Source organism: Pteropus medius, unplaced genomic scaffold (genome assembly GCF_902729225.1).
Source record: "Pteropus medius unplaced genomic scaffold, Ma_sr-lr_union100, whole genome shotgun sequence".
Taxonomy (NCBI): domain Eukaryota; kingdom Metazoa; phylum Chordata; class Mammalia; order Chiroptera; family Pteropodidae; genus Pteropus; species Pteropus medius.
Window position 1 is genome coordinate 5,627,781 of NW_024350923.1, and position 19,647 is coordinate 5,647,427.

The 19,647-nt window shown below is 58.8% G+C and overlaps 2 protein-coding genes and 1 pseudogene across 11 annotated transcripts in view; 1 reads left to right on the forward strand and 2 right to left on the reverse strand.

The window, feature by feature from the left end:
- Window positions 1–13,614, reverse strand: part of FRMD8 (FERM domain containing 8) — a 25,657-nt gene extending 12,043 nt beyond the window's left edge. Inside the window, exons 1-7 of one of the 4 annotated variants that reach the window (XM_039840936.1) lie at window positions 13,607–13,614; window positions 12,348–12,358; window positions 7,056–7,140; window positions 5,418–5,585; window positions 1,847–1,948; window positions 1,436–1,494; window positions 1,173–1,339 (exon numbers count right to left, since the gene is read on the reverse strand). In XM_039840936.1, the coding sequence (XP_039696870.1) occupies window positions 1,173–1,339; window positions 1,436–1,494; window positions 1,847–1,948; window positions 5,418–5,585; window positions 7,056–7,140 (581 nt within the window). In that variant the 5' untranslated portion in view covers window positions 12,348–12,358; window positions 13,607–13,614. Of the gene's footprint in view, window positions 1–1,172; window positions 1,340–1,435; window positions 1,495–1,846; window positions 1,949–5,417; window positions 5,586–6,616; window positions 6,698–7,055; window positions 7,147–7,411; window positions 7,567–12,347; window positions 12,359–13,606 lie in introns of those variants that run through there. The other 3 variants (XM_039840934.1, XM_039840935.1, XM_039840937.1) reach the window with 3 other exon arrangements.
- LOC120584921 (uncharacterized) lies at window positions 8,908–9,023 on the reverse strand (annotated as a pseudogene).
- On the forward strand, window positions 11,453–17,984 carry SLC25A45 (solute carrier family 25 member 45). Of its 7 annotated transcripts, none has more exons than XM_039840940.1 (7): window positions 11,550–11,984; window positions 13,029–13,072; window positions 13,267–13,338; window positions 13,632–13,817; window positions 16,288–16,546; window positions 16,685–16,824; window positions 17,698–17,984. In XM_039840940.1, the coding sequence occupies exons 1-7, from the start codon at window positions 11,948–11,950 to the stop codon at window positions 17,932–17,934; spliced, it is 975 nt and encodes a 324-aa protein (XP_039696874.1). In that variant the 5' UTR covers window positions 11,550–11,947; the 3' UTR covers window positions 17,935–17,984. The 7 variants fall into 7 exon arrangements, with proteins under 7 accessions (XP_039696879.1, XP_039696878.1, XP_039696874.1 ...); XM_039840942.1 differs by lacking the exon at window positions 17,698–17,984 and adding an exon at window positions 16,923–17,613 and having other exon boundaries at window positions 11,555–11,984; XM_039840943.1 differs by lacking the exon at window positions 11,550–11,984 and adding an exon at window positions 12,009–12,225.
- The last annotated feature ends 1,663 nt before the right edge of the window (window positions 17,985–19,647 follow it).

The window sequence follows — 19,647 nt, forward strand, 5'->3', positions numbered from 1 at the left end:
GAGGTCCTCAGGGTGCGGGCACGCTTGCGGGGGGCAGGCCCTGGACACGGACAGCCAGAGATCCCACTGCTGCCATCCTGGCTGCAGGCCCAGGTGGTGAGAGGCCTGAGGAAAAGAGGGGAGGAGGAGGAAAGAGCCCAAAGCAGGCCTGTCCCAGAGCCGGAGTGGCTGCAGGGTTTTACAGCAATATCTGTGTTGCCGAGTAAGCAAGGTTTGGATTTCTGAACTAATGGATCTTTTATAACCAAAGAGTGGTACCAGTGACCCAGAGCAATCAATATTTTGTTCTGCCAAATAGGGATGTAAAAACTACCAAGCTACAATCCATCAGAACAGGCTCAGGAAAGAAAGGGCATTTTCATCACACGCAGAGCAGGGAAGGAGCCTGGTGTGACTGCGCTGTCCTCCCACCCAGGCAGCCCGCCCATGTCGTGGGCCGCTCACTGGCTGTTCCAGATGAGCCGCAGCTGGAGCTTCGGTCTTTGAGTGCTGCGTGCCCTCGCCAAGCCTCAGTTTCCCCACGTATATATAAGGGCACTGATGCCCACTGGCACGGAACGGCGCTAGCATGTGCTTGGCGTGTAACCGATGCCGGACAAAGGTTACCCTAGTTGCCATTTCTGAAGAGGGGAGGGTCCCTGCTGGGGCTTCTGGAGGACCAAACACCCCAGGCCACGGGGGAGGGCGGCCGGTGCAGTAGGAGGGCGGAGGCGAGGAAGGAGCTCGTGCTGGCCTGGAGAGGCCCGGCCACAGGGCAGCATGAGGAGGGGTGTCTGGGGGGCTGCCCACCCCTCTCAGGGTCACCACAGGCGTGTTCATCATTTATCCCCCACAAAAAGTTCCTGACTACAACTGCAAAAAAAAAAACCCAGCTCCCTCCTGACCTCGGGTGGAGGATGATGCACATGTGGGGCTCCTCGGACTGGGGGCTCCACTCACAGATGTCACATCACCCAAGTCTCCCACTTCCCAGGCCTCTCAGCCCAGGGCAGATGAGGTGAAGGAGGCTCAGAGAGATGGAGTAACTGACCCAAGGTCACGGTGTCAGGGCCAGCCCTGGGGCTGAGGCCTCCTGACTCCAGGACCTTGCAAGACCTAGGACCACTTGTAAGTAAAATTCTGAGCAACCCTCCCCACGCTGCACCCCTGCCTCAGGTCACGCTGGCCGTTACCTCAGGGTGCAGGCAGTGGGCTGGCCAGGCCGGTAGGGCCCGAGCTGCACACGGCACACCAGGGCGCCCAGGGCCTCACAGTCCTCCACGTCACACGGGTACCGTGCGGCCAGCACATTGCCCTTGGCCTCCTCATAGAGCAGCCGCAGGACCTCTTCGTCACGGATCTGCATGGTAAGGAGGGGTCGGGGCACCAATGTCCAGGGGTCTAGGGACACAGGGCACCAGACCTGGGTGACTCTGCCTGGGGCTCGCTGCCTCACCTGGAGCTCCCGCCGCTTTGGGAAAAACACATTCCTTCGGAACTGCAGGGAGGGCTCATCTGGGGGGAGAGGCTGCGGTCACTGCCTGGCCACACTGCCCAGCCCGCCCAGCTCTCCCCTGACTGGCCCAGTCCCCAGTCCTCAGGCTCGCCCGCCATGACTGAGAAAACCCGAGGGCTGTTCAGAGAGCGTGTGTGTGGCTTATCTGGACATGCTCGCTGTCCCCTAGAACACCCTGGACTCCCTGCAGGGCCCCCCGACCTTCTCTGCCACGAGTGGCTGATGGAGCCTGGGGGGATCCTGTCTCCCCAGCCAGGGCAGCTCCCCCTGCCATCGGAGGCCTGGCTGGGCTGCGAGTCAGTGCTGCAGACCTAGGACCCTGAGAGGGAGACGCATGGGTAGCACACTGACCTGTGGCCACATCATCGTCCGGGGCGTCAGTGAAGCGCAGCAACAGCTCCGGCCACTGGCGGCCCAGCTTGTAAGGCTGGTGCTTGGGCTTCAGCTGTACCTCTGCGGGACAGGAAGTGAAGCGGTCATGCAGCCTCCACCAGTGTGACTGCCATCCGCCACCGAGAGCAACGTGATGTGATGGCAGCCACGGAGCAGGTACGGAATACCCGGAACTATTTTAAGTGGTTTACACGCGCATGCTCTGCAACACCCCATCTTCACTTCGCCCACAGAAAAAATGAATCTCAGAGAGGTTAAGTTGTTTGTCCAGAGTCCCATAGCTAGTTGAGAGGAAGTCAGGCTCAGGCAGAGCCAGCCTCTGACTGATGCCTATAGTGCCGAGGGCGGGCCGGAGCTGAGAGGCTGTGGCAGATGGGAGGTGCCGGGCACGGCGGTACAGATGGGCCCGGCACTGCATTAGGAAGCGGAGCCCGAAGCTGGTATTTGAGACCTGAGGGGCTGCCTGCCCCTGCCCCTGCCCCTGGCAGCGCTGGCCTCCCTGGCCCACAGGCTCCACGCCATCCAGCTGCCCCGCCTGAGCTCCTCCTCTCGTCCCCTCTCTGCCCCGCCCCTCCGGCCTTCTTCAGTTGTTCGACCACGGCCAGCGTGTTTGAGCCTTGGGGCCTCTGCACTCGCAGTTCTTCCTGCCTCAGGCGCCCTTCCCCCAGATCCTCGCATGGCTGGCTGGTTCGAGCCTCAGTTCGACTGTCGCCTTTCCTGGACTCTAACTAAGGCAGGAGTCCTACCATGGTAGTCTCTCGCCTACCATGCCGTCAGACCCGTCTGGTTGCCTTTATGGTGGTTTCCACCATCTGACATTGCGTCACTGTCTGTGCCCCCACTGGCCGGGAGTGCCACATGGGCAGGAGTACCTGTCTGGTCCCTGCTGTTCCCCTGGCTGCCGTGGGCCCTCACTGTGGATCAGCCTCTCGACTCCAGACTGTCAGCTGGCACCAGGACTCAATGTCCTGGGCCAAGAGTCTCGTGCATCAGAGTCCACGGCCTCTGAGAAGGCTGAAGCCCTTTCCAAGGCCATCTGATGATGGATGGCTGCCAGGGTGCAGGAAGGGCGACATCCACGCCATCTATCAGCGGCCCCTGCCTTCCGAACCCCCTTCTGACCCACATCTCCCCGCTTCGCCCCTCCCACCACAGGGCCGGGTGCCCTGTCCTACCAGGCTGATGCTGACGGTCCTCATCTGTTCTTTGGGCTTCCATTTAGACCCTGATCTTAACCGGAAACAGTGGCCACAGCCTCCACATTGGCTCCCTCTCTGCCTACAGCCTCCTCCACCCAAACCCCTCATTCCGCTTCTTCACACGCCTTGCTTCTCCCAACCCTTCTCTGATCCAGATTCCCTGGTGACTCATCTTCAACCTAGATCTTTGGCCACAGCCATCTGTAAGGACCCCTGCCCCACAACTCCCCAGGAAGGGAATGTGCCATGAGCTTCCGCCCTCTTCCGAGAAGGACCCCCTCAGCAAGCCCACTCTCCCTTGGTGGCTTAACATGGTCCTCCACACATGCTCTAGACCTGGACATTCGCTGAAGCCCAAAGAGGGACAGTGCCTGCCTGAGGCCACCAGAGTTAGTGGCTAAACCAGAACAGAGCTCTACTGCCAAGCCTCCTGCCACACTTTAGACTACGAGTTCCATGAGGGCAGGGACACCTGCGACCCAGCTCCCCACCGTATACCCAGCATCTAGATTGTTGCCCAGCACGAGGTGGGGGGCTCCACACATACTTATGAGATGAATGAGGAAACTAACTAGCTGGGACCCCTGGACACACTGTGGGAGGGTGGACCCGGGGCAAGGCTGCCCTCCTTCTGCCCAGCCCTAAACCCCGTGCCCCAGAAGCTCAGGGCTCCCACTAACAGAATGGGACTATGCTGACCCCGTGGTCCCACACACTTCTAGATGCGGCCCTCCTGCCTGGAGGCTGTCACCCAAACACGACTGAAGGTCTCTGTTCCACACAAATTGACGATGGCATTGAAAAGGAACATCCAGCTCGAGGGGTGAACCAGCAGATGGCACGCCCTCCGTGCCTCACAGCCCTGGGGCATCTGTCAGTGCTTCACTCACTCTGGGGGTGGTGGGGGGAGCCAAAGGTTCTGAGGGGCCCAAGTCAAAGCTAAAGTGGCCTTTCAGCCTTCCTGAACTCAGCCTGGGAACAACGTGGGCACTGACTTTGTGCTAAGGCCTCCAGCCGCCCTCCCCCTGAACAGGGCAGTGGCCTAGGGTGACTAGGACAGAAGGCAGGGCCACACAGGCGGTCCATTCACGTCAAGAGGGAGCAGGAATGTGATGAGGAGGGAGTAGGGGGTGCGCAGGAAACAAGTTATCCAACTAGAGGGACAGGGAGCCTGGCAGGGGCCAGCCAGCCACATAGAACTGCCACCCCCGACTTTTCAAAGACACAAGGCAAGGGGCCCACAGTTCTGACCGACAGCCTGGAGAGTGAAGGAGGGGCAGCTGAGCTGGGTCGGGAGCGGCTGCGAGAGACAGGTCAGCAGGATGAGGGTGGGCGAGAGCAGCAGCTGCGCAGGAAGCTCCAACTGGTGGGCGGGGGGTTGGGGGACAGGCACTCCCTCTCCCGCCTGGAGAGAGGGTGAACGCACCAGGGACCCCAACCACTAGGGGTCCTGGGGACCAGTCACTTCCTTCTTGCCCCTGCCCCTCTTACAGGGAAGGAGAAAGTTTTAAGCTCAGAAAACATGCCTTGCCCTGGCAACAGCTGGGGCATCCTCTCCCAACCCCCTTCCTGTCCAAACCAGCAGGCTGGAGGCCCCACTCAGAGGCCCCAGGGAGCGCCCAGACCCCACTCTTGCTCTATCCCTGCCTTAGGATCTCAGCCTGAAAGGGCAGGACACAGGCAGTCACGGGCAGGACACAGACAGTCACAGGCCAGAAACCAGGCGGGCTGGAGGCCCCTTGTAGAGAAGGTGGTTCACACTTGTCCTGCCCTCCCCACCCTCAGGAAAAGCTTCATCTTCAAGGGTGGCTGTTTTCTGGGCCAGGTCCCACCTTCCTCCCTGCCCTTGAGGAGCAGAACGCAGTTCCGAGAGGCCAGCTGGGACTGCCCGGGCTTCTGTTCTGGTCTCGATCCTACCACGCACCGGCCCTACCCTTCCAAACCTTGATCTCCAAATCTGCAAGACAGGGCTGGGCCATGAGGAAAAGGCGAAATCCTGCTCACGAAACACCGGCTCAGGTTGTGGCACAGACCATGTGTTCGGTGCACGCAGATCCCTCTGTCCCTATCATCCCCCCACCCCCATCCTGTTTCTTCTGATGCCTCAGGCTCCGTACTGCTGAGGCTGATGGGCAGTCTCAGCCCCTCCTCTGCCACCAGCAGAGAGGTGTGGGCAGAGGAGCCAGGAGTCCTCTAAGGGCTCTGGGTCCTCAAAAGAGTGGACAGCTCCAGGCCACACACAAGTCCCACCTTCCCCTGATGTACAGTGGCCCCACAACTGGTCAGCACCTTCCCGACCTTCCCACCCTGGCTCCTCAGCCGAGCCTTACCCAGCAGAGGGGAGACGAGCCAGAGCGCGAAGGCATCCAGGGCGATGTCCGGCAGCTGCAGGACCTCACGGATGGCACGGTGCAGCTCGTGGGCACTGAAGGACGGCAGGTTCTCCACAGCCAGGGGCACCACCGAGTCATCCGCGAGATACACCAGCACGTCGGCGGCTGCAATGGAGGCCAGGCAGGGTCAGCTGGGCCCATTGCCCAGGCAATGCCCACCGGGTACCCTCCACCCCTACTGGGGCTGGAGCCCCCACCCTACACCCCTCAGAATGACCAAGGCTACATTCCAGAGGCAGAGCCTTGAAGGACCCTGTGAAGAATGCTGTCTGTTAAAACTTGAGACCCTCGAACCACCCAGAAACCTAGCAATTCCAGCCCAAGGACCAGCCTAGCCCCACCCTAATCCTCAAAAGTTCAAATCAGGGCTGGACATATTCCCCCGCACATTCCCCTGGCAGCCCCAAAGACCCTGCTATGCTTCTTCCCTGGAGAACATTCCACAGGTGGGGACTGAGGCATAGGTTGAACCCACCGTGAGGTTACAACACTTAGTAAATCAGGCTGGGAGGATGGAGGGCTGGTGACCCACTGTTATCTTCATGCAAACTGCTGTCTCTCTCTGGCCCAGGCTAAGATGGGAACTAAGGAGTCAAGGCCACCCTAGGGTAAAGCACGTCCCAGGATGCCTTTGCGCTCTGGCTCGTCTCCCCTCTGCTTCCTTAGAACTCTTGAAGCCTCAAGACTCAATCCCATAGCCTTTAAAATGGTCTTAAACAGGCCAGGGGAAGTATGAGTTGAATGTTCCCTCAGGACAGCCTCTGGGATTCCTATTTAGAGCCCAAAGAGACCCTTGGGAAAGCTGCCAGATTCAAATGTCCATTCCTGGAACTGCAGGTACCGTGAAGGAGCATTGAGCTTGGAGGCCAAAGTACCGGGGTTCCAATCCTCGCCTGGCCCCCAACTGGCTGGTTGACTTTAGCAAGTCAACGTGTCAGCTGCCTCACCTATAAAGCAGGGTTATTACCCCTCCCTCAAAGAGCGGCTGTGAAGCAAATGAGGTGAAGCCTGTGAAAGGCAAGGACAGAGTTTACCATTACTACAAGTAAAGGTGCTTTTTGGATCCCCAGTCTGTTTCCCAAAAGCTACTTTCTTGAGGGATCATAAAATAATCTCCAAGAGGCTGAGACTCAGACCCATTTTTTAGGCAGGGAAACCCGATGTACTGAAGGCTCCAGTATCCTGTGACTTAACCTCTCCAGGACCCGATTTCCTTCCTATAAAACAAAGATAATGATCCCTGCTTTCAAAAAGCTGTTTGTGAGAAAGAAATCCAACAAAGAAAGTGAATGTGTCACTTTTCATTCATAAGATTTCTTTTGAATCTCACAGCTGTTCTACATGCTCATTTTACAAATGAGGAAAGAAATTCCAGGAGTACCAGGGCCAGTACCCTAGTGACAAAGCCCAGGTCCTCTTACTGACTTTGTCACTTTTCCATACCTCAACATACCTTATTCGTTAAATAACACATAAGATTCTCTTTAATGGAAGAGATGACAAACCAGGACCACTTCCCCAGGGCTGGGGCCCCAGGAGGATTGAGGGGTGGAGGAGATGAGGGCAAGGACCCACCTCGGGCTCCCATGGAGGACACGCTGCTTCGATGGGACCGCTCAGAGGGGCCGGGCTGCCCGGCACTGCTTTCTGTCCCGTCCATCTGCAGAAGGAAAGAGAAAGACCAGATACTGGGGTCCGGAGATGGGGAGCTGGGAAGGGGCCGGGCTGATCTTCGAAAGTGAACAGCTGCGGCTGGGGGCACTGGTGTTCACACTAGCGGGGTGGGGGTGGGGTCCTGAGCGCACTGGAGGTCAGGGCTGGTGGGAGGGGTCGGGAGCTAGTTGGAAGCTCGGCTCGCGGGGACGCCCAGGCAGGGCACCGCGCAAACCCGTCGGGGCGGGGGCCCGCGCACGGCGTCGCCGAGCTCTCACCTCCTCACCGCCGAGCGCCCACCGCCTCAGCCCAGGCTGCCGCTATGACTCCGACCCGCAGCTGCGGCTCGGGTTCTGCGGCCAGCGGGGACTCTGGACCCCGCTCGGGATCCGGCTCCCGGGGCTGCTACGCGGAAGCCGGGGCGGAGGCAGCGCGGCGCCCACGGCCCCGCCTCCCCTGACCGCGGGAGCCAATCGGAGCCGGGGCTGCCGCGCACGCGCCCTGCCCGGCGCCCGCGCGCTCACGCCCCCCGCGGGCCCGCGCAGGGCCGGGGTTCCAGGACCGCGCGCCTCGCTTGTTTAGTCGCGAGGTTAGGTCCCACCAAGCCGAGGGACCAAGGGTGCGTGGGCCCCCACACCGATGGCCTGTGACAGTGTGTGGAAGGTTCGAGGCAATCGGGTTCGGGGCGCGAGTTCTGGCGCTCACTTGCATGAGACTTTTGGGCGGGTCTCCTCACTTGTAAACTTCGTGAAACATGTCAGGGATCCACACTGTGCTGGCTTCTAATTAAAGGAGCAGCAGATAGCGGCCTGTACTGTAGCGTCCCCGGGCTGTGAAGGGTGATGGGCCATTCGTTGTGGTCAGAAGACTGGGTCCCCGTCCTGACTCACCCTGGACAAGCCCTTTCCCCTGCAGGCCTGTTTTCTCATCTGTAAAATGAAGGAGATTGGACGCAATGACCTCTAAGGGCCCTCGAATTATATGCCATAAACCCAGTCCGGACACACTTGTTTTTCCAGGGAGCAGTCACATGAGCCCTTCCTATCTCAGACACACAGCCTCCCAGTCCTTGAGCCATTCCCAGGCAGGGAAGAGGCGTTGGCGGCCCAAAGAGGCAGGTGTGAAACCACCTGTCCCCAGAGTCACGTCACCAACATGTCCTGGCAATGACAGCATGTGCGTGTGCCTGAGGCATGGCTCTCACGGAGAAAAACAGGTGCATGGGCGCCTTCCCAAGATAAAGAAACCAAAGTTTGTTCCAAGGGGACAATATCAAAGAACTCGGTGATCAGCAGGAACAGCACAGTGGGCTCAGTCTGCCCTGATCCCCTAGCAGTGGAAGGCAGCTCCGGCTCCTGACCCAGTCCGAGTTTCCTCAGTATTTGAAAGAGCTCTTAGCCTGCCCTCCAGGGCCCACACTGTCCCCAAAAGTGAGCCCATTACGACATGTCTTCCTTACCAGCCTGACCTGAGAACTAAGGAAGCTCAGGTGTGAGCCGAAGAGGAAGAGTGAGCAGTGGGAACAGGCATCTCTCTCCTTGTTCTCAGCTCTGGGATGCTCAGACCAGGACTCAATGGCTTAAAACCCTCTGGAGCAAAGTGAGAACACAATTCAGTGTTGTGTTTTGTGGAGTGCTTACTTGATGAAAGGCCTGAGCTAGGGCAGGGGACGAGACCTGGGTGAGACACAGTTTAATTGGGCAGTGGAGGGAGAGAGAGAAACCCAGGAGAAATACAAGTTTATTTTTATTTATTTATTTGTTATTATTATTTATGCCTACAGCACCTGGTCTTCCTAGGTGGCCTCCCATCCAAGTACTAACCAGACCTGACCCTGCTTAGCTTCTGAGATCAGACATCAGGCTTGTTCAGGGTGGCATGGCTGTAGACCATGGACCGTGGCTCCACTGGAGCGCGAACCCAGGACCTTCTGCACGTAAAGCAGACGTGCTAACTGTTACACTATGGAACCATGTCCGAGAAATACATGTTTAAAACGGCGTAAGATGACAGAATTGCCCAAAGAGCTTTATAAAATGCCACAAGCGAGAAGAGTCCTCAAATCCTGAGCACCTACTGTGTGCTAGGCCCTTTCCCATGCATTTCCTCAGGTTATCCTCATGGACCCTGGAAGTGAAAATAAGAGTAATAGTATTCGCATTTGTGAGGCATGTACAATGTGCCAGACCCTTCTCTAAGCGCTTGAATCCTATAACACACTAAGGTGAGCATTGGATCTCCATTTTATGAGGAGAAAACAGGGCGAGAAAAGTTCAGTAACAAAGCTGATGTCTGGCAGTTGGGGGCGAGAAGGCTGGAACGCAGGGCCAGCGAGGAGGGCACCGTGGAGGCGATTCCTGAAGGCGTTCCAGGTAGCGGGAGCTGCGGGGGCATGGGGAGGACACCGGGGAAGCCCTGGACAAGCAGGACACAGTAGGCTGGGGAGGTGGCGTGGCGCCCAGGGGCGGGGTGGAAGCTAACCCGGGCGAGGGACATGAGGTGGGTCTGGCAGCCAGCAAGGACGTTTGGTTCTGAGGTTGTGAGCTAGACAGTCAGAGCTAGACAGCTCTGACGAGGTCAGAGCTGGAAGAGAGCTGGCGGGGGCGGTGCTGTTCTGCAAGGCCCTCGAGAGTGGTAATGGGTCTCTCGTGAATTGGGGCGGTGTGGCGGGGTTAGAGAAGAGAGTGAGGCCTATTCTGAAGTGAGGGGGGAACCTACGGGCATTTGGAGCCAAGAGGCCTTAGGCTTAGCAATTGGCTGCGCTCGTCCCCGACTTTATTGAGCAATAAGAACCCCGAGGCCCACAAAAGGGATTGGCCAACATCACTCGGGAGAGAACAAGCAGAAGTAGAATGGCAGCCCAGCCCCCCGCGGGAGGCCAGTGCTCGAGAAGTTCTTGGGGGCAGCCCAAGGAGGCCCAGGCAGCTCCTGGGGGAGTTCAGAGATGAAATTCTGCTCTCTAGAAGGTAGAGGGGTGGATGGTTTCCCTTTGGCAGAGGGAGAGGAAATGGGTGAGCAGGTCTGATCCTTGGGCATTTGCTGGCAAACCAAGAGCCGCGATGAGATCTGGAGGGGCAGGTGGGGGTGTCGTTAGGCCTTTACATTCTTTGGGGCCCTTCGAGATGGGGAGAGAGAACTGGAGAGCCAGGGCTGGCTGCAGGGCTGTCCACTGATGCTGCTCCCTGCCTTGTCCACTCATTCGTTTTTGCCATGAATATTTATTGAATGTCTGCTCTGCCACACACTGTTCTAAGCCTTCGAGATAACATTAATGAACAAAACAGCCAGAGATCCCTGCCCAGACAGACGAGTTAATTACATAGTGCATTTGGAGGTGATGAGTACAATGGAGGAAAGAAAAGGTAGAGCTAGAAAGGGGGACCAGGAATGCCAGGCGGGTGAGGCAGATGGCAGCAGTCAATGAGACGATCAGGGTGGGCTCACCGTATGGTCCAAGCTAGAGGAGGACGGAACAGCCAGGGCGAAGGCCTGGAGGCAGGAGCCCGTCTGAAGAAGAGAAGAGGCCAGGGCAGCTGGAGCAGAGCGAGCGAGGGGGCGGTCAGAGGAGTATGGGGCACCGCGAGGCTCCCAGAGCCTGGGAAGGGCTGTGGTTTGGGCTCTGAGCACCACTGGGCCTTTGCAGGGTGTGGAGAAGGGAGACATGGTCTGACAGATGTTAACTGCATCACTCTGGCTGCTGTGAGAACAGACTGGAAAGGGGCGAGGAGGGAGCCCGGGGCCAGTCAGGGGCAGGCATCCAAGTGGCAGTGATGGCGGCCTCGGGCCAGGGAGGGAGCAATGTAGGAAGCAAGGGGTTTGGATTCGGGATCTGTTTTGAAGGTAACAGTAACACAATTTCCTCATGGAATTGGGGTGAGACGCGAGGGAAAGGGAGGGGTCGGGCGCCTCTGAGGGTTGGGGCCCGCGTTTGAGGCTTCCACAGATTTTATGGGCAGTGGCTCCTGAGTACTGGGTCTCTTGCCCTGGAAAGAAGAGTCCACTCTTTTCGTCTTCCCTTCACCCCATCCTCCAGGGAGAGGGATGCGGGTCGCTGCTCTGTCAGTGGGGTTGTAGCTGTCCAAAGAGAAATGAGCAGGCAAAGCCTGGTCACCCCCAAGCAGAGACGTACACTAACCTTCATCTGCTCAAAATCCCCATGTTTCCCCTGGGAAAGAGGCTCCGAGAAGAGGAGGTGGAGGGAGGCTGCGTTTGACTCACACGCAGAGTCGAGTCGTGTCGTAAACAACCCTGGAGGAGGCGGGTCTTGAAGCAACCCGGTGAGTGGTTCCTGCTGGGTGGTTCCAGGGGTTCCCCAAAGCCAGGGCATCGCGGGCTGGGCCTGCCCCCTGGTGGCCATGCTCCATCTCACCAGCCTCCAGGGGCTGTCCAGGAGGGGTGGGCAGTCGAGTGTGCGGTGCTGTGGGGACGAGGAAAGGGAAATGTGGCTCACTTGGACAGGCCTTGGCCCTGAGAAGGCTCATTGAGCCCATGCTGACTAAGGCAGCCTGGAGGCTCCGGACCAGGGACCTGGGCCTGGCTGCCAGGCCTGGTCACGCTGCTAGGCCATCACTGGTCGTCAACCCTGCCCCATTCGATTTCCCACTGCACACTTCCTGCGGTGCATCGGGGCCACCAAGCTGACTCGCTTCCATCTCCTGCGCCCGAGCTCTGGGCACCGGGCCATTGCCCCCTCCACCCAGGTTAAACATTACAGGGAGATTAGCAGTCCAGGGGCGGAGGGAGAGGCTAGAATCACACTTTCACCAACGCCGCCTCCGCCTCCGCTGGAGCCTCTGGCTCCCACCGGCAGAACAATGCCTGTGGAGGAGTTTGTGGCTGGCTGGATCTCGGGTAAGACGTTTTTCTCCCTTCCGTCACCTCCCCCCCAGTGCTGGGTCACTTCCTGGGGAAGGTAGGTGACATAGGAAGAGCTGAGGCCAAAGTCCTGGTTCCCTTGGAAGACCCAGAACCACCCGTCCCAGAGCCTCCTGAGAGTTGCCAGAGGGGAGAGGAGAGGAAGGTGCAGGGGGGAGGTGCCACTACTCTGTCCCAGAGCCCTGCCACCTGCCACCTGCTGAGAGGGAGAGCCAAGGTGAGCGTTCTTCTTGATGCTCAGCAGCACCTGCATCTTGAACCCAAGCCTTCCTTTGGGGTTTGGAAAAGAAGTTCACCTTTGACCTCACCTACTGCTGTCTTGATTTCCCCTTTGAGAACCTGGCAGTGGGCTACGTGCCCGGGCCTTGAGGCCTGCTGTGCTGTGGACACAGCCCAGCTTCTGGGTGACATTTCTCTTAGGAGAGAGAGGCACATTCTGAACCCGCCTCCTGGGGCTGCGACCTCTCCGAAAGCTCCAGAACCAGCCTCTGTTATAGAGGGTAAGACCAAGAAATGGGGAGATGGCCAGGCCTGGCCCCTCTTCCCCTGGTGCCTGCAGGATTCTCCCAAGACCTCCAGCTCTGCGCTGCCACTGGTGGAGGCAGAGAGCCAGGAGGGTAGGGCCTGGTCTGGATCAAGACCCCACACTGGACAATGGTTTAGAGTTGAAGCCAGTGAGGAGGCAGAAGCGTCAGACACTCCGTCTGGAGCCCCCGCAGTTAGATAAGCCAGCAAGACACTCGGGCGTGCGCTCCCAGTGAGGATGCTGTGTCTGTGGCTGGCTCCTCCCTTGTGCATGTCTGTCCTTCAGGCGAGGCTGGGGCTCCCTCCTGCTGTCTCCTTGTCCCCACACCTTCTTAGTACAGTGCCGTGAGGGAGCCAGCTGGAGTTTCTTCGGAGTCTGGCAGGAAGGCCCTCCCCTCTCTCCTCCTGCCTGAACCCCTCTTTCCTCTTGGCACAGACTTGCTTCCTCAGCCTGGTGTGAGGGGCCTCACTCATAGCACCTTCTTGTCATCACAGGAGCTGTGGGCTTGGTCCTGGGACACCCCTTTGACACTGTAAAGGTGAGTCTAGAGGAGGCACACAAGGAACGAAAGATGTCACCTGAACCAAACATAGGATACTCACGGGCAGGGCCTGGTTGATAGGCTTTTTCCTGCCTCTCCTGGCCTGCTGGCATCCTGCTTGAAGGGACAGAGGGGTGAGCTGGGATGGAGCCATGCCTAGCCTGCCCACTTGCTCCGTCCTCCTCATCCAGGTGCGGCTACAGACCCAGACCGCATACCGGGGCATCGTGGATTGTGTGGTCAAGACTTATCGCCACGAGTCGGTGGGTGACTTGCTTCTTCGGGGCTTTGGGGTGGCCGGCATCCAAGCAGTCAGTACCAGCTTCCTTCTCCCCAGGTGGGGCTCTTGGGAAGGGAGAAGACCCACGTCTGGGGCTGCTGGGGGCTGGGTAATAGCTTAGTGCCCCAAGGGTGTTGCCGAGGCCATCGGAGCCTCTGCCACCTCCCTCTCCCTGAGGCCGGGCTCAGCATGGTTTCCAGAGCCGGCCCAGCCAGGGCTGGAAAGGGCAAAGCGGAGCCCCCGCCCCCAACTCCAGCGCCCACCATCTCCCCGCAGCTCCTGGGTTTCTTCAAGGGGATGAGCTTCCCCATCGTGAGCATAGCCGTGGTCAACTCTGTCCTGTTCGGGGTCTACAGCAATACCCTGCTGGCACTCACAGCCACCTCCCACCAGGAGCGGCGGGCCCAGCCGCCCAGCTACACGCAAGTCTTCATAGCCGGCTGCACCGGGGGGTTCCTGCAGGTCAGGGTAGCGTGGGGGGTGCACACGCACACATGCACACACACGTCCGTGCACACACACAGACGCAGCGAGGGTTAATTCATTCTTTCCTCTCCCGGCCCACCCATCAGGTGGCTCATAGCTGCAGACCAGGCCTTCCCCACTGGCATGTGGGGAGCTATGGGGAAATGGGCAGCTCCTGCTGCTCCCGCTGACCCGGCCTGGCCGAGCTGTGGCCTTCCAGGCTGCAGGCCTGCAGGCCAGGGCCATGGAGAACAGAGGGGACAAAAGGCAGAGAGAGCTCAGGTGGGGGTGAGGAGGACACTATGGAAAAGCAGCTAGGCCGGGCCCGCTCTGAGGGTGACAGGGCTTGCCCCACTCCAGAGGGGTCTGCCGGCCTCAGAGCTCTCTCCAAGGTGACCTCTCATCCCGGGAACTGACAGCCCCCACAGAGCTCTGAGCCCAGGCATGGTCCTGGCACGCCCCTTGCCCCCGGCCCTTTGCTTGCGGCACCTGGGTGGCTGCTACCTGTGAGCCTCAGCGGGGCCCAGTCCGCGGACCTTGCTGGGAGAGGCCCAGGGTATTAATCATTAAGCGACTCCAGTCACTTGGTTTTCATCTTAGTTCTCAGTGTTTAAGTACCTGGGCTTCTGAGGGGTGGGGTAGAGGGAAGCGAGGTCTCCATGCACCAGGGGGAACCTCAGCCAAATGGGGAGCCTGAGCATGGAGGCAGAGGAACGTGTGCCTAGCTCCACCCCACACCCCAGCTAGGCATCTCAGGTCACCCTCTATTTGGCACCTGCTCTGATGCTCCCAACAGATTTCATGGGGCAGAGAGCGAGGACAAAGGACAGGGTCAGCTGGCTTACTCAGCTGAATTAATGATTCACGGAACTCTAAAAGGTCCTGGCTTTTCTTCTACCCCTTCTTGTGTGGGGTGCATGCCTGCATATCTCCCAAGCCCCGAGACCTAGCACCCCCAAGAAACACCTGATTGAGGCCCAGCCAGGCTCAGCTCCCAGCTCTGTGGGAAGCAGAACAGATAACGGAACTGAGGACCGTCAGGTCACAATGGGGACTGGGTCCAGGGACTAACTGGAGCCTGGGTTTGCTGTCAAGCCCATGACTTCAGTTTAACAGGATCTTGGAGCAGAAAATGTGCTTTAGTGTGGCGGTGGGAAGAGGTGGGAGGTGACTCTTTGGTTAGCACGAGGCAGGGACCGACACCCTCTGCTGTGCACAGATGTCGCTTTTGGCTGGCTAAGGCTGCAGCCCAAAGGTGCAGCAGTGTCTGATGTCCTCCTGCCCCTGTGGGCAGGGCGGGGGGTGGAGAAGGGCCTTAACCAGCCCCTGCCTGCAGCTCTACCTTTGGCCCAGACATTTCCTCAACCCCCCGGGGGCCTAGGGCTCAGGAGCACACCCCCTGGAAAAGCCCTTAGCTAGGCCCTGCCAGTAGGCTCTGGAGGGTGACATCAGGGCCCCATCTTTCAAGGAGTGTCCCCAGTCCACTGCCCTTCCTGCAGGGGAGGAGGAAGCCAGCAAACTTAGCCTGCCACCCTGTAAAGACCATTGCTGGAGCCAACCACCAGCCTCCTCTGCCATCAGCCATCTCCAAGGCTAAGGGACTGAGCTAGTATACCTTCCACCACACACACACACACACACACACACACACCACACACACACACACGCACACGCACACGCACACACACACGCCCCAAATGCTATGCTAATCTCAGCTGTGATTTCAATTCTCACCTGAACTTTTAACAGCTGATCTTGACCTAGTCGAGTCCCTGACTCATACATCAGCCCCTCCCCGCAACAGCCCTCCATGTCCTCCCAGCACCCACCCTCAGTCCCAGCATTATCCCAAATATGTGCCCTGTCTGCCTCAGCCAGGTGATGAGGGTTCCCACCTCATCACCCATCTTCTACTGGGAAGCTATTAATTAGGCGTTTGTGAGAGGCAAGGGCTGGCCCAGTGCTTGCCCCCTTCAGGGGCCTCTGAGAGGTGTCTGTCCTGCAGGAGGCAGGGAGGGAGGTTCTATGAAACTGAGTCCCCAACACTAATGAGGTGACTTCCGTAACCCTGGTGAGGGGTCTGTCCTTTGCTGTTTTGTGGGCACAGACTGAACCATTTCTTTCGGCCCAGTCACTACAGACACAGGCTGATTCCTGGATTTGAAAAGTCTAGAAACCTACCCCAGCTCTTGGAAAAACAACCCAGCCTTGTCCTATGCATGTGCCAGGCAAATTGGGCACTGTCGCTCGAGGACAGGTCCAGTGCCACTCGTTGTCAGGGACCTGATGGCAAAGAGGTGGCCCTGGCCAACCCCCAGCTTTGTGTGTGACAGACTGAGAGTGGCAACGGGAGCAGCGGGGTCCTGGGGGGAGATGCTGCCCTCTCTGCCCATTGCTTATCTCATTAAGATAAGCCACGCCCCAGCCCAAGGCCCCACCCAGGCCCTTCACACTTCCTTCCCTACAGGCCTGCTGCTTGGCCCCTTTTGACCTCGTCAAAGTTCGGCTACAAAACCAGACAGAGCCAAGGGCACAGCTAGGGAGCCCCCCGCCCCGGTACAGGGGGCCCGTGCACTGTGTGGCCTCCATCTTCCGGGAGGAGGGGCCCCGGGGGCTCTTCCGGGGAGCCTGGGCTCTGATGCTGAGGGACACCCCCCCATTGGGACTCTACTTCGTCACCTATGAATGGCTTTGTCGCCAGTCTACGCCAGATGGCCAGAACCCCAGTAAGTGAAGTTGTGTGAGGGGGACAGAGAGGAGTAGGGTGGGGGAGCTGGTCCATCATAAAAGACATGGGGAGACAAGGGATAGGGGAGGATGCTTTGTTCCTACATCTGACGCTGCTCCGGGCTCCCTTTTCCCAGGCTCAGCCACAGTGCTGGTGGCAGGGGGCTTTGCAGGCACTACCTCCTGGATGATAGCCACCCCCTTGGATGTGATCAAGTCCAGGATGCAGATGGCCGGACTGAAGCAGAGAGAGTACCGGGGGGTGCTGGACTGCATAGTAAGCAGCGCCCGGCAGGAAGGACTGGGGGTCTTCTTCCGGGGGTTGACCATCAACAGCGCCCGCGCCTTTCCTGTCAACGCCGTCACCTTCCTCAGCTACGAGTACCTCCTCCACTCCTGGGCATGACCTTGGGCAGGCACTGCCCGAAGTTCCCCAGCGAGGCCGCTGCCCACCTGCCCTGATTGGAGGCCAAGTTGAAAGCACCAGGTTGAGATTCCAATGCAAGAGGTTCAACCTTTCTTTGTCAAGGCACCTCCCACCCTCGCAGACAAGGATGCGGCCAGGAGAGGGAGTGGGGAGCAGTCCCCACATCCCTGGTCCCGGGCTCTGCCCAGATGCAAGGCCGCCCTCAGCCTCCCAGCAGCACTGGCTTGACTCCTTCGTAAACCTCTCCCCGCCTGACTTGAGAGTAGCGTGTTCCAGAACCCTTCAGTGGCTCCCATCACCTTCAGGAAAAAGCCCCAACTCCACCTGCTCCCGGTGGGGCACCTGGGGGGCCCCTCCCTGCCCACTAGCTTCGCCCTCAGCAGCTTCGGCAGCCCTGCCCAGCCCTGCTCAGTAAGCTGCGCCCTCCCGTCCCCCCCCCACCTGGAAGGCGTAGACCCTCCTGGCCATCAGTGGGGTGCCGTGGGGTGTTCCCATCACATCTCCCTGGCTGGACCCACTCCTCGACCAGGATGAACTCTGTCTCCTGGGGTCGGTCCTTCCTTGACTCACCCCTCCCCCACTCCAGTTTGACTTTGGGGTCTGCAGACCCCCTCCAGCTTGACCATAGCCCTCACCTGTACTCTGTCACAGTGGTTGGTTGGCTTCTCAGCCTCTTCATTGGCGTGGGGGCTCCTTGAGTTCTCGCTTCTCATCATTTCTCAGCTCAGAGCCTGGCGCTGGAGGCTGCCGGTAAGTGAAGCACCATTGTACACCCGGCCTCTCTCCCAGCCCCAGCCACCCCACCTGCTTCCTGGGTCCTGCGCCCCCGCCACTGGCAGCTTTGCCTGCTGGGGTCCTCCTCAGCGGAGCAGTGCCCGAAGTCGGCGTCTGCTGGCCCCTCTTGCCGATGTCACTTGTTTTCTTATCTCAATTTCCAAGTGGGAATTAAAAACTGGCTAAGAGAGTTCACGTAATTGGCAATAAAGCAGAGCAGAGTTTGTATCCCCTAACGTCCTGGTCTGGTCTGAGGTCAACCTGGGCCCACCTCGTGGTGACCTGAATGCGTGGAGCACCTTACTGGGTGCTCCCTCTAAAATGATCACAGCATTCTTATCACTGTTGACAGAGAAGGTGGCTTGACTCACAGATGCCATGCAACTCATCCCAGGTCACACGGCTGCTATGTCACACACCCCATCTGGACGCATCTGACCCCCCAACTCCAGAGCCTGGGGACTCTGCTCTACCTGGGGACTATGACACTCTCTCACAAGTCACTGAGACAGTCTCTCAGATTCACCCAGGGAGACCTGCCGGCATCAGCCCCCAAATGTGCTCGTCGGAGCTGTCCTTCGCTGGTTCATAGGCCGCGACTGCAGATGGCACCTCACATTGTGAGGCCACGGGACGTGTGGCTGCTGAGCCAGGGTATGGGTCCCAAACTCCACTGCAGCTCGATGGGGACCCGGGCTCATGTTCTTGCTAGAGAAGTATGTGATGCGAGCCCGTGGCCTGTCACTTGCTTACAAGGACATACTTCGCCGTTGGCTGAAACGGTGACCCTAGAAGGACTGCTGAGGATGCAGGAGGCGCCCCGCTGACCACCCGGAAGCTGAGAGACTTGGGGAGCACAGCCCACCTAGCTGCCCTGGTCTGCTGCATTCTGCTGTCCCTGTCGCAACAGTTTGACCTTCACCCTAACTCACACAGTAGGTGAGGGTCTGAGTTCGGAGGTCGGGGTGGCCCCGGTGCGGTCTGTGGAGCGGGGGCATCAGGACCTCCTGGAGCCGGTTAGAAACGCAGAAGCCCAGGCCCGCTAGAGACTGACCGGCAGGCAGCTCACTTGAGGCTGGGGCCCAGCAGTCTGGGTTGTGCAAAGCTCTCCGGTGACTTACACGCGCTGACGTGTAGGAAACGGTGCTCTGGCTGCTCCTAGCGGCAGGAATGTGCTGCCTTTTCAAGCAAGGAAGTTGTGAATCTTGGTCAAGTGACTTGGACGCCTAGTGCCAGCGGCCTCCACTCCTGCACAGGTTCAGGAAGCCTGTGTTCAAACAGGGTCTGCCTGAGCCAGCCACTGACCTTTCTGTGCCTCAGTGTCCTCTGAGATCCCTTCCGACCGGTCAGCCCGTGAGCCCCAGGGCCCATCCGGCATCAGCACAGTGCCGGAGAGTTTAGGCCAGACGTGGCAGTGATGGACAGTAGTCGTTGGAACACCCTGGGGGACAGTTGATGGCTGGAAGGGAGCAAAAAGCATGCATGTGAAGAAGGAGGTGGCTCTTACAAACGGGGCAGGAGGTCAGGGTGGTCCTCTGTAGTTTGCATCTGTCACCACATTGCCAGTAAGCAAGAGAACAAAATACGAAAGTCCTTTTTGATTCCGTTTAAATTAAATCCTTTTCGGGGTAGTAATTATACCCGTCAGCCTGCCTTTGCACTGTCTGGGCACTTGCTTCCGTTTTCCCTCTCTGGTTCTTTCCAGAGGCATCGCCGGGGGAGCTCCCCTCCTCTGAGCCCTCGTTAGAACCAGAGAGAGAGTGGCAGGCCTCTCTGGGCCATGCACTTCCTTCCTCTACCCCAAGGCAAGGGCTCTCAGCTGGCTGCAGAGCAGTGTCGCAGTGAGAGTGGGGTCAAGCATGGTGTGAAAAGTGAGAAAACCACTCGCTCCTCTTTCAG